The following is a 14,366-nucleotide window of genomic DNA, read 5'->3' on the forward strand; positions in this document are numbered from 1 at the left end:
TGCTAACTTCCTTTTTCCAGCAGGCTGATCCCAAGCGTCTCACTGGGGAATTCTGGGCGGTCCTAAATAGAACAACGTCTTTGCATGCAAAATGACTGTTCAAACGAAGTCTGTCTTCAACTTCTTTGTTCGAACTGACAAAGCAGAGAAAAGAAGAACCACTCATCCAATTTCCGCACCATGCTGATGCAACTGGTCTGCATTAACGACTAGGGCATATCACTTTCCTTCTCATCATCTTTCTATTTTTTCTATTTCGGGTCATACTGTCTTTGGCGTAGAAAACAAAGTGGCCTCTCAGAATTAAAAAGCTTAGTCATGTCGGTAGTATATGAAAGTCAGGCATGGAAAAGGTAATATAATGGGTGAAGGAAACAAATCGTGACAGGCCTGTCTTTGGCGGGTCAGGTATATTTGAGATGTGAAGAACAGCAGGTGCCTTGAATCAAAATTTCAATGAAGGAAACACCAGTCGCTGGAAATATAGTGTAATATTGTCGATTGATGTGACGTTATGCAGTGCACAGCTATTTCCTGCAAAATACTCTTCCATCCTTTATGATCCTGAACGTCATAAAATAATACGATGTGCTGATTGCTGGTATTCCATTATAATCTTTAAACTTTTACATGTCGGAAGTCTTTACCAACTCTTGCCGATTTCATAGCCATTGATACAGTTACCAGTCAATATCACACCCATACATTCAACTTTTTGTGACTGATATGAATAAGAAGTTCTCACGCAACGATAAGGACATCATGATCACATTTCATGCCTCTACCTTTATGTCACATATTATTTGTGTTGCTTATTCTCACAATTATTAAGATTCTCCTCTTCTCCGTTCTGTCTCGAGGAATTTCTCTCATCCTCATCTTAATTTCAAGTTTCACTTGTTCACGCACACTGGAGTTTAGTTCAAACTGCTTGTAGTGATATGATACAAAAATTATGCGAACAGCAATTTGTATGTTTGTTTGTTTTCGGGGGGGGGGGCGATGGGGAGAGGCAATGTAATGACTTTTAAGTTAGCCGTCAAATACTTGATTTATTATATTTTATGGTAGCATAATGCTGTAAGACATAATGAAGTACAATCGGATCGTGTGCCGTCTACATTCTCACCAGACAGCTCGTATGGAACTAATTGAGGTTGATGTGATCATAGGAAACGCATTGTTAGGAACACAGCTTTTCATAACCTAGTTTGCCAAAAGTCGGATCATATTCCCGATTGCTTTGCCCCATTACTGGAAGACGCATGAACAAGTACCCTGTTCATATGCACGATTAGACTTATCCAAAATGCTACATGCAAACAAACCAAATAGGCCTAAATTCGCGGTGTATCGTGCTTTGTTGTTGTTTTTTTTTACATATCAAGAATATCACAGTATTGTTGTTTTTTATTTTGCATCCACACGTAAAGCGTTCACAAAGTAAAGGATTCAAAAAAAATCAGAATAAAATAGATGTGAAAGAAACAACTTCAGTGTATATTGATTACACACACGAACGTTTGTTTTGTTTTGTTTTAGATCAAATGAGGGCCAATTTCTGTGTAAGACTAAAAAAAAAAAAAAAAATAGAATGTGACCGAGTTTATGAGGTCGCTACGCTCTGCGTATTCGTCGAATTTCTTGATTTTTCTTTCACTATTTATCAGTAACTTGAAGATTTCCAGCAATTAATTCCTTCATTATGACGAGCTATAACAAATATTTTGATTCATTTTAAGTTAACCTCCTCTAATATTTGAGACCAATGTAATCATACGTCAACAAAATCTTAAACCAATAGTCAATGAAAACTTGGTAGCATGCATGATTTGTAAAACTATGTGGAACGTGCGATAGTGCAAACAGCGACAGACTGCCAAGGGAAGAATACCGAAGTCTTAATAGCAAAGAAAACATTTTCCTGCAGTTAGTGACTAACCAGTTTGTGAGAGAATGTTACTTATTTTGATAGTTTGGTTTGCTTTCTTTTGCTCTCAGGAGATATCATCTTGTCTGTAAATGGAATATGTGTGGAACATGCGTCACATGAAACCATCGTCCATCTTATCACTGTATCTCCTAATTCACTCAGGTAAGTTACGCATATCTTCATTACAGCTTCTTCCTATAGGTGTACATGTGTTTCATTTTCACGGATACGGGAGGTAAAAGTGAGAGGGGCAGGCATTCGTTGCACGGACAAATTAGACAGATCAGGCATGCAATGTAACAAATGTACAGGAGACTAACAATGAGAACATGTTTTATTATCGCACATTAGTTCCTGTCGTCAAACCTCTCCCTCTTCCCCAGGAACTGGGAATACGAGGGGTTGATTTTCGTATGAAATATTATGTTTCCGTTACACACAAACCAAAACTGTCAAGATATCAAAATTGAAGAATCGTTTCTTAACGCCACTGTTTACCAACTGCCGCAGTGATAAAAAAAAATCGAGATTTCACATTTGGTGTCTATGTCTAGTTCAGTTGTATTACAAAACATCCTACCATAAAAAATCGCAATAAAGCTACACATATAACTAGATATCATTAATTTTATCAATAAACCATAACTGTAGACGGTTTACTTTGAAACAATTAATTTTTTGATAAAACTATTGTTCACAATTTTGTATATTTTACAATACTTCACATTGATGATACATTTTCACATTGGCTGTTTCTATCAATAACTCACATCTTAGAACTATTTCGACGCACTAAAGCTGTGTTTTTTCATCTGCAAATGGTAAACAGTGGCTTTAAACAATGATGTATATATTGCACGTAGGCCTGCCATTGAAAGCGCGAAAAGAAACCTACGAACATGCAGTTTATTTACTAACATGTTCAAAATTTATGCATGCCTCTTTTCCTGATTTACCCGAACGCTTGACCGAGGCTAACATGAGATAGCAACAGTTTTAATTTGTATGCAAATAACACTCCGAGTATTGACATGCACTGTGCATAATAATGCAGGTTGATGGGATAGGTGGTTACTACTGTAGATCCTTGACATTGCTTGAGGAAAACTACTGAATTTATCAGTAAATTAGCGTATTCACTGAAGCATATCCTTGCTTCGAGACATTTGAAGAGTCATTTATTTCAACACGTTTATTACTGACATTATCCCTTGTCTCGTGCGTAATTGGACGCAGGAAACGTTCGTCTGTTCCCACATAACAACCGCCGTTGGTAAGCCAGGTGCACTGCAATATCTCCACAACAAAGGGATGCACCTATGACAGTGCTATCTCACTCCACACAGGTCCAACGGGAACGTTTTGCACACACTGCCACCATTTTTATATTCTCTCACCTCTATACATAATTTTGTAACGTTTGAATCTGCGCCACTAAAATGATGAAGTGCAATTCAATGTCAAGTTTATATTGACTTCAGGTAATAGAGACAAATTCTGTGAACACTATGGCAAAAGTAAAAAAAAAATCGATCTAAGTAAGAGAATATTAAAGTTCCAAATGTTTAATTGATTCGGGTTGTGTACTCATTGTCGACTTTTGTCTTCATTTTGAAATGCATTAAACGATTATCCAAATACACACTCTTGTCCTACTCGGAAATCAGCCGATTAGCACCTGGAAAACCCAACATATTCCGAGCGCCTAAAAGATACCAAAAAAAAAGGCAGACATCATATACCAGATATACAGAATCCCTCACCGAACACTTATAGACAGTACAATTCATTAGCACCAATAGAAGTTAAACGTTGTTTCTCTTTGTTTTCAAATGCTTGTGTTTTTATTTGTTTTAACTCTTTTGTTTGTTATTGTTTTGTTATCTAGAATAGTTTATGATATCTTAGGAAGAATAGAAAATTATCTTCTGACAACACTTCTTTACATTGTACCAACAAAAAAAGGTAATTGGAAACAGCAATTTTTGGTGACGTTGTTCAGGAATAAGTGCTTAATCTTCATAACATTAACCCCGATAGGGTCTTGAAAAGAAAAATATTTAGAGTGAACATTTCATGGACCAAACAAATCATCTCAATTTCATACTTACCAGACACCCTGTTCAATTCTTAATTTTACACAATATCCCGTGTTCATAAAAGTAATTTAAAGTCGATTAATAGATGAGCGGAAGTACACAAAAGGCTACAGACCAAAATGGTGTTTGGCCTGTGGCAAGCACTTTGTCTTTTCGTTCGGTACAAACATTCTATACAATGAGACGATTGCTCTCAGCGTATGTTCCTGCACGCGAAGTATTCAAGTTTCCTTGTTTTGCATGAAATAACATTTATTCTATAATAAGACCGTATTATTATACGGTCTTATTTACCCAGGGTAGCCTCTTCAGTGTTGCCACTGTTCTACCAGAGGGCCCTGCCATTATTATTACCCCAGCGTTGCCAGGTACCCATTTATACACCTGGGTCGAGAGGGACATGGTGGGTAAAACATCTTGTCCAAGGACGTAAGCGCTGGGCAGGATTTGAACTCGGGTCCTCCGATCGGGAGTCGGGAGTCTTATCCACTATGCCACGGCGCCCCCACATTAATATTTCACATGCGTAAGGAATCTACGGTTATTCTGAATTGTGTGGTAATTTATACGCTATTCACAAGATTCTGGTTCCGACAACCATGAACAAAAAGGGATAGGTATTGTATGAAAGTAAGGAAGGATTAGCGGATTGAGCAAAAATGATTATTTTTTTTTTTTTATCATTCATTTAGTTTTCTTGAAGACTTGTCAGAGTTTCAGTGCGGTTGTGCTCTATGTTGAAATCGTGTTTGATAAATGAGAATGGCATCGATCAAACAATACGATAGAAGTTTAGATGAATTGAATACTAAACAAGAAAGCTAGGTGTACAGTCATTTATGGCGAGGTGAATGTGGCCACGTTGCAATAACCTAGTACGCTTGCTCTTAATAGGGAATGTGTCGTATTCGATGTGTTAACGAATAAACACACGACTCTATGACGTGTAAAAACCAATAGAAGAGAGAGTTGTACATGCCTAATTTGCATGTGTGGTTTGCGACTAATAGTACTGTAATGCGATGATATTTCTTAGATATTATCCTCTTAATGGTACTTCTACGGTTCTGTTTTTATAATTCTCTGTTCTACCATCGAAAATCTTAATGACAATAACTTCTTTTTGATATTCTATATGGGGGGGGGGGGGGGGGTTGTTCGTTTTAACCTTCCCGGTCTCAGCATTGATGTTAGTTTGCCCTTGGTGCGACATTTAGCATGATTTATTTTTTTTCTTTAATATTCAACGTTGATTATATCTCTTTCGAACCATCCTTCCTGAGGCAGGACGGAATAAACAGTGATCAGCGAGTACCAGACATTAGTTTACACATCACAATGTCGTAGTCTGCTATCTTAAGCCTTCTGAAAATCATTGACCTAACAAGTGTCTGAGATATACCAATTTGCGACAAGAATTTTGCCAAATCTCGGATGTCAAGGATTTGAATTTTATACGAAGGTATATATATATATATATATATATATATATATATATATATATATATATCTTCTCTCTTACTTGTCCACTTAGGTAGTCTGAGTGTTTGTAATTTGCCTATATTTCTTCAAAAATGTTTTTGTTTTATGCGTGTAGTGATCTGGAAACTAGAGATCATATTCGAAGAACATGCAGTGCGTCACAGCAGACTAACATGTTTCCGTGTGATAATTCCTACCAAGGGTATGACCCTTGCCTGAAAGATCCTACTCAAGGTAGCCTAGAATCATTGAAGTTGATGAACTCTTGGAATATGAACAGCATGGGAAGGTCGAAAGGACTTGTTTCTGCGTTATTGACTCATAAACCCATGAAAAACAAAATTCTTGCGGTTTATTAGAATGATGTGAGTGATAATTAGCTTATCAGAGTTAGATCGAGCATCATCCATATTCCTTCATGGCTGTATACAGTCCTTGAGCTCTTACTTCATTCTGATATTGCGAGAGACGTTGCATTAACAGCTATCGAGTTGTAAGTCATAGATTTTGCGCTTGAAAATCACGTTATGAGTGTGTGTTAGTTTGTTTTCGTTGCTTTTTGTTCGCTTCATTATTTCATGTACGGTGCAACTGCAACTTGTTTCTGGTCCTCGATTAGTGACGATAAACTTCTAAGTTTTGTCTGTTTGTGTTCCCGACTCCCCCTATTCGTCCTCCCAATTCATATTAATCGCCCCTCCTTTATCTGTTCATTTATTGTGTATAGCATTATGCAAATATGCAATATTATGCTATTACTATTTTGGCTTTCAATCGCAAATATCATATTTCATTTTTATTTCATTCATTTTATTTATTTATTTGTTTATATATTATTTTTTTATTTTGTTTATTTATTTATTTATTTTTATTTAATTTCTTTTTTTTTTTTTTTTTACGGCGGAACAGTGTAGCATGTGTGCAACACGATGAAGACAGGCTCAGGGGGCTTGCATGTATGTAGGCCTACATTATATCTGCACAGTACAACCAGCAGGAGGAGTGTGACAAACTTGGCAAATCCCATTGTTTCCAGCGGTCACTTTTGTTGCCAACAATAGTCGAGGGTTGAGCGAACATGAAAAGTAGTAAATGTTAGTATGTAATTGTCAATACAACAAGGTCGGATTTGTCTTCGTCTTAAATGTTACACTTAATGAAGGTTGTTTATGATTGTATTAACAGGAAAGTGAAGTGTTTGTTCTCTTGTGCCATCATGACAGCCAATTTTCAACCCTCATAATCTCAAGTAAACCTCACACGTGACGATTCATGTCAAGAAGTGTATATTATCATAGTAGACAGGCAGTTTATACAATATTCTCAAAAAAATGTTGCCAGTGTTTACGTAGTGTTTTACTTTGTTTTCTCCACAGACTGGTGCTCCTATTTGAGGACTGTGTAAAGAAAGTGGAACAAAACAAAAAGCTTGTCAAATTAAAGGTAAGTCATGCAATGCAATCTTTACATCCTATACTTTTGTCACAAGTCGCTCCCATGAAAAGAAGGACTGAAGAATTTACATCAGATTTTCTTTCTTCAGTCAAACGAGTATAGACAACACTATTTTTTAAAGTTCCATATCCATGAGTTAATTCCCATATACGGCATGGAATCACTTTATATTTGTCTTTTTCATAACATGTTACCAATCATCAGGATTTTCAAAGATATAACAGAATAATCACGACTGGGTGATTCTGTTCATCAAAACGTGTTTGTTTTACAGCATATCTCGTATAAGTCAAGGCATTACACGGTACTCCCATTACGAAATGAATTATGTATCTCCTTCTTAAATAAAGTTGGTGAAAAAATAGTATAGTTATGAATTTGACATCCATATGGCGTTATGAATTTGACATCCATATGGCGTTATGAATGATTTGAAATTTGCATTTTTGCTTGCCACTAATTTCATGTCTAAAACTGGGCGTTAAAAATTGTTAAATTCCTTTACGTTCTGTTTATCCACAGAGGATGCTCTATGATAAGAAGCTCGCTTATAGGGCCCTCCAGGCGCAAGAAAAACGAGTGATGCTCGGTCTGGCGCGATACGAGCTTAACAGTATGACATCGCTAGCCTCTGATGACAGTGGTTTCTACTCTTCACCTGGATCATCACATCTCAGCAGCAAGTCTCAGTCTTTGAGCTCTATCAGTTCGGGCGGATTCACTCTATCACAAATTCCTGGGAATGAAAGTCTAGAACAAATCGCTGTTCTGGACGTGTGACGCATTGTCACTCTAGCTGACATTTGAGACTTTTCTTCGCTTCGAAAGACAATAATGCAGAACACCCATCACTGCCTATCTTGAGAGTTCCTCGCATGTGAATCGAATCTCCGTAGGCCCCTACTTCCTGTATTTTCATCAGTGTAAATGAAAGGAAAATGTCAACATGAAAGAGCAAGTAGAGTTAAGTCACACGAGCGCTTGAAATTACGGCACTAAAGACCGCGAATGTTTGTGAGGACAATTTGCATTCCATCCTAAGGCACTACAATTAAAAAGAAACACTCAATGTAGGCCTAAGTCCTATTCAACGCAGAATATGACAAACTCATACATAAATCTGCCATACAGCTAGCTAAAGTGACAAAAGCTCTAACGCCTTTGAAGCAGATAGTTAATTCTCAACTAAATGGAGAGAGGGTTGATGCAACAGCAACGAAATGATCAGCTGCATTCGTATTTGTAGCCTCACGAAGACAACACGAAGGAAACAAGAAGCTGCCAGATTGGAAGGCAACGCGCAATTACATCGTACCATAGAGCGTACATTGAGATCGAAAAGCTCAAGTTTGTCATTATTTTGTCACGGTGACGTGATCATTATAAATGGCCAGTCTCAGAGCATCTTTCCCAGTCACTTTTGAGCAGCAATGCTCCTAAAACTTTAAATACAATTAATCACAACTCAGTTCAGAAACAAAAAAATGGAAATTCCGCCTTGGTTTGGCCATTTGTATCCATTTTGGGTCAGTGTGAAGCCAGCTTTCAAAAGAAAGAAAAAAGAAGAGGTCATAATTTAGACCTGCCTCGACCAACCGCTTTACATGAATGTAATGTGTTTCATTGATGGTGGATGGTGAATTTTAAGTACCAGGAAATAAGATCAGTTCCTATCATGCAATGTTCAACAAATATAATCATCGAATTCTGAAGTGGCCATTCAAAGACTAAGTAGGAGATGAGAGAAAAAAAGACATAATTATCATCAATGAGTAGGCGACTTGTATGCTTAACGTCAATCGTTGTCTACCACGACTGTTGATTATTTCAACAAGGAGAGTGAAGAGTACTTAAGCAGACTGATTCTTATTTTCTTTTGTCTCTCCTGAGTGAATGATAAAAGCCGCAAGGTTATAATGGTTCAGGAACTTCAGAAATATCAATATTGAGGTTAGTGAGTAGACTCGTAGGCCAAACGTGAGTGACGCCCATGCCAGGTCATGCTAAATCACCGAGCTGACGAAGGAATCACAAAATCATGGGAAGTTTCCCGTGACAGTTGCGGCAGCGTGCGAGATATAAATGTTTTGTCCCCGGTGTATACAGAAAGGATTAGAAAAGGAAAGGATCAGTGGTAAATGAAGCTTACAATGGAGGCTGGTTAGTACTTTGTTTTTTTAAACGCGTCTAATCTGAATTGCCAAGAAAAATGAACGTTAATCAATGGAAACAGACGAGAGGCCAATGTCAGATCTAAAGAATCCTGCTGCTTGATGCCTGTAACACGACACTTGGAAACTGTTATTCAACAGATAGTTGTAGGCCGACATGTACTGACTTACATTCGTGCCTTTATTTTCTTAGGTGAAGAGAAAGAAAGAAAGGGGGGGGGGCAGTTTACAGCATGCCACATTATTTTCCCTTGGGTAACATCATGTAGAAGAGAATATGCACGGCTTAAAAATGAATACAATATCTATTAATGAGTCATGTATCTTATGTATTAACCTTTGATCTTTCAATGATCGTAGTATATACATGTCTTATTCAGTCAAAGAAATTTCATTGTTTTCCCATGATTTTATAATATACCACTTTACTAACCCGTATCAGTTCTCCCCTGCAAAGAATGAAGGTGCAGTATGTTGTGTCCAATAACCCAGTTTGATTTCACAAGTCTATTGATTTTCTATATGTGTTGTTAAAACCTGTTTTACACGATTTGCGTAGAGACTACAGGCATACAAAATTCAATTCTATTATTATTTTGTCTTAGTCAATCTGGTCCCCCAATAAAGACCAAACTAAAACGTCAACCACTTCGAAGGGTTCACAGAGAGACAGAGCAAGTTGATATTTTTTTTCTTTGAATGCTTATACTGGCAATGTTACATTAAACTAACAACTTGAACTTGAAACTAAAATTCACCCAATATGGTAAATGTTCTTGCCATACATTAAACGCTTCAATGAAATTTAGCTAAATGCATTCTATATTAGAATCTATGGTAATTGACAATATATACCTTTCTGATGTAAATGTCTATCACAATGATATATCAAATGCTCCTAAGAAATATGCAACGAATAATTGTTTTATACCGAAATGTACATATTTTAGTGTATACATTGAAATATATTAAACTGTCCTGTACATAGTATTTGTTTCCCGTTTTCTTCATTGTAGTCATCGGATCGGGTAGATTACCAGTTTATATGAGTGAGTGCAGTATTACCGCCAGAATCGGCACACAGAGAGTGGGTGAACATTTTTTTTTCCCCAGAAAAGTCCATGTTACACAAACAATCTCATTCGGAGAGTATAGTGTACAAAGCAAAACATCGAACTCGACCCATGTCCAGTTGATTGTAATAGACACCACATGAACAATATAACCAATGACATTTTAAGTTTATTTAGATAAACAAAAGTACGACAGTTATGGGCAGTTTAACGTCTTAACATCTTATCAAGTGCGGGTGCTATCGGCCACACCTGTATACCGTTTACACAAGCTGATGGAGTCATCCCTAGATGACCGTCTAGGGGCTTGCAAACCATGTCTGGGGTGATGTCCTGTTAAGCAAATAATCGTCGAACGCACAAATTTCGTATACTTTGGGGCTTGTTAATCCGAAAATCGGAAAAAGAGTTCCTTAATCTAAATATTTTTTGATTTAATTCATTATCATTCCTACGATCCGTTATTCCACTGGTTCGAATTTCTTTAACAAAAAAATAGAAAGGAATTGATAATGATCCCAAATTGAAAAGGGTTCTTTACTAGCAATCTGAAGGCAAAATAAAGTTCGTTAATCGGAAATGGAATAGGTTGATAAAAGTGAAGTAGACTTTTCTATCAAAGTGAATTATGATGTGTTGCAATTCAAAATCATATGATGCATTATATTCTGTGTATATACAAAAGGGAGAATAATAAATGACATCATGTGTTTAATTCTCGGGTTGTATATATACATTTTGCCTCAAACGTTTGCGTGGATGGATTCCCGATTCGGCAAGGTCAATGATTCTGATTTCATCAAGCTATTCAATTGGATTTAAAGTGGTGGGACGAGGGGATCATCTGTACCATTCGTCAGAGAAAAGGAAGTTTTCGGTAATCATTTTTACTTTAACTACCGCAGCTACTAATAATGTTGATAATGATAATTAATGATAACGATGGTCACTATTGCGATAATAACAATAATCATGATAATGAATTTACATAAGACATTCGTAGCATTATTGCGTTTCGATTCGTTTTCACTGAACGATGAGTGTGTGTGTGTGCGTGCGTGTGTGTGTCTGTACGTGTGTTGGGGATGGGGGGGGGGTACAACCGGTCCTTATTTTTAGGGTGCCTAAATCCGAAAATGAAATAAGATTCGTCATTCCAAAGGTTCGTATATCTGAAAATAAAATCAGGTTTGTTTTTCCGAAGATTCGTTGTATACAAAAATTAGGTTCATAATTCTTAAGGTTCGGAAGTACTCACATTCTTTTTAATTTTCGGATTAATGGACCTTTTTTTTTTTCAATTTCGGATTAACAAACCTTCGAAATAACGAACCTTCGGAATAACGCCACAAACGTTCGGTTTAACGAACCCCATGCACTAGTATTTCATATTCGGATGAACAAGCATCTAGGCATAGGGAATTTGTGTGTTTTGGAATAAAGAACCTTTGGAATAACGACCCTATTTCATTTTCTGATTTATGAACCTTCGGAACTAACGAACATCATCTGCTTCAACTATAACCCTCTCCCGCTTATCTTCGCCCTTACAGGCTCATGTTTGATTTTTATTTCATCATAATCGTGACCTTTCACGAGAAGCAAAATTTGTTGCATCTGATCGACAAACTGCAATTCATCAACGTAAATAGGCATTTTAGTAATAATCACGATAAGAAAAATTACGGGTATATACATACTCGGTTTGGACTCAAACCAACGACCTCCTGTTTCCTAGACAGGCGTCATATACACTATCTACATACCAAGCTTCCATCCGATAACAAGTGATGGTTCTGATTCTTTATAGCAACGGATACTTCGTATTTATCAAAATAACAACAACAACAAACGAAATAATGATCCGTGCGTCGAGTTGTCAATAACAAGCACGAAAATGTATGCTCATAGAGCATACACACAGTGGCACCTGTGAGGTAAGTTGCCCATTTCAGGCCCTGTCACTTTGCCTTGTGTTGAATACTAAATAAGTTGGGCGGAACATTTTAGTGGGATAAATATCGTTAAAAAACAAGTAAGCCACCAACTTAAAAATAGTCAACAGTGGTTGACGGGATGTAAATTCCAGTTCAAACTACACATCATCTGGAATTTGCATAATCAGTTAAACATGACCTCCCACCGAGGTTTAGTCGCGCTTCAGGACCGAAACAATTTGTTCAATTTGGTATCGAACACAACGGACTGAATATGACGATGAATTCGCAAATCCTGTGATCCCATATTCTGTGTAAGGCTTTATAGGAAATTATGAACGGATGAGATTAATGGAAGTCACAATACGAACACGTAAGGATGGCGCTATTGCTGAAGTGGGATACAGCACATTAAGTATAGTCTGTGAAGTTTGCAAGTTGAACACTAATCGAATGTAATGAACATGGCACACTGAACATTCCGATGCTTTCTGATGTCTTCGTACAACCAACATTCTTATATTGTCGTTAATGATATGGAAAAGCGTTTCATTACGATCTTAACACTGGTCACGTTTGGACTTACAAACATAGATCTACATGATATAATTGGAGTTAAGCTGGTGTGGAATTGCTTCTTCACAAGATCAATTCACTTACCTCTACGGTCAACACGTGAAAACAATGATTAGACGGGCTTCTCACTCACCTGGGCCCCGTTTCATAAAACTTGTCATCAGTGACAACTGCTACATTTTTATGACAAATTTGATGTCAGCCAGTCAGATGCAAGGATATCAGTAGCTTGTCACATCTATGACAATTTGTCACTGATGACAAGTTTTATGAAACGGGCCCCAGATGAGTGAAAAGCCCGTCTAATCATTGTTTTCACGTGTCAATAATAATGTAGCTGGATGCAATCTCCATGTTGTCCCTTCAATGGATACCAGTATAAAAGTAGTCCGTGGAACAATAGCTAAAGACGCATTTACAGGGAGTACAACATACGTGGCTCTGATTGAGAACTGATGTTGACGACGCCGACTAAAGACGGAAAGGTGACGCTTATGTGTCGCTTCTGCTACGCAGAGGAGACAAAGGGCCGAATGCATAAAACAAGCGATTGCTAAAAAGCGAAGCACAAGCTCGTCTAGCAAAAGGTCTAGCTCAAGCAATTGCTTAGGGCGGACTCACACTGTGCGATTTTTTCTGCGATACGTGACGACGCGACAATTACATTGAGCGATATCGCGCCCTGTTGCCCTCTGTCGCAGGTGCTGCGATGCATACCCTCACACTATGCGATTTGTAGCATACGATTTACATTGTGCGCATGCGTACAACGTTATGGCACCGGTCTGTTCATAAGAACGGTAACCATGAATGAAGTGTACTCGTGAATGTTTTTGGCGACGTTGGTTTGTAAAGACTGTTGAAGCTTGCTTGTTGTTTGTTTGTTTGTTTGTTTGTTTGTTTGTAAAATAACTTAAAAAATACTAGATACGAATCGAATAATCGATTTTTTTTTCTTTGTTGAAATGTTTGAATATGTATATGCATGTAAATATATGATATTTTTTCATTTTTGAAGCGCCATGAGCACTGAAAAGTGGACCTGTGCGCTATACAAGTAGCCACTATTATTATTATTATTATTATTATTATTATTAATACCATATAATCAAAGAACTAAAGTTAATGATAATACAAGGAAGAGATAATGCAATTTTGGTATTGATCTGGATCACTGCCTGGATCAAAGTTTTTCTTTCTTTTTTCGGGGTGGGGGCGGTGGTTGAAGGATTCTTGATCATTGGGAAATGGGGTCATTTTCAGCATACATTATGAACATTTATGTAACTATAACAATGGGTAGAAATCACAATGTAGGTGAAAATGCACTGCTTGGCGGAGGTCTGTATTCTCTAAGTGCTTTTCTATAGCTTTCAGTTCAGTTCAGTTCAAGTTTTATTTCATATTTCCATTTTCTCAGTGATAGGATTACAAAATTATTGACAACAAAATAAGAATACAAAATATATACAATCATGTCTTTTGATTGTAGAAGAAAAAGAAAAAAAATATACTTGACACAAATGTATGGCATGGTCATATCGTGTGAAAATGTCACTAGTAAGTATAAGAAATTATGATGGGGCCTACATAAAAGCTTTAAAGCTTGTAAAACTGTAGGTTCCCGAGTTCATAGGCAT

At 37.2% G+C, this 14,366-nt stretch overlaps 1 protein-coding gene across 1 annotated transcript in view; it reads left to right on the forward strand.

Moving 5' to 3' along the window:
- LOC140245495 (protein TAMALIN-like) overlaps positions 1-7,749 on the forward strand; it is a 31,029-nt gene extending 23,280 nt beyond the window's left edge. Inside the window, exons 4-6 of the mRNA XM_072325064.1 lie at positions 2,002-2,095; positions 6,891-6,957; positions 7,492-7,749. Of these exons, the coding sequence (XP_072181165.1) occupies positions 2,002-2,095; positions 6,891-6,957; positions 7,492-7,749 (419 nt within the window). The remainder of the gene's footprint in view (positions 1-2,001; positions 2,096-6,890; positions 6,958-7,491) is intronic.
- Positions 7,750-14,366: the final 6,617 nt, after the last annotated feature.

The sequence above is a fragment of the Diadema setosum genome, chromosome 22, assembly GCF_964275005.1.
Source record: "Diadema setosum chromosome 22, eeDiaSeto1, whole genome shotgun sequence".
Lineage (NCBI taxonomy): Eukaryota > Metazoa > Echinodermata > Echinoidea > Diadematoida > Diadematidae > Diadema > Diadema setosum.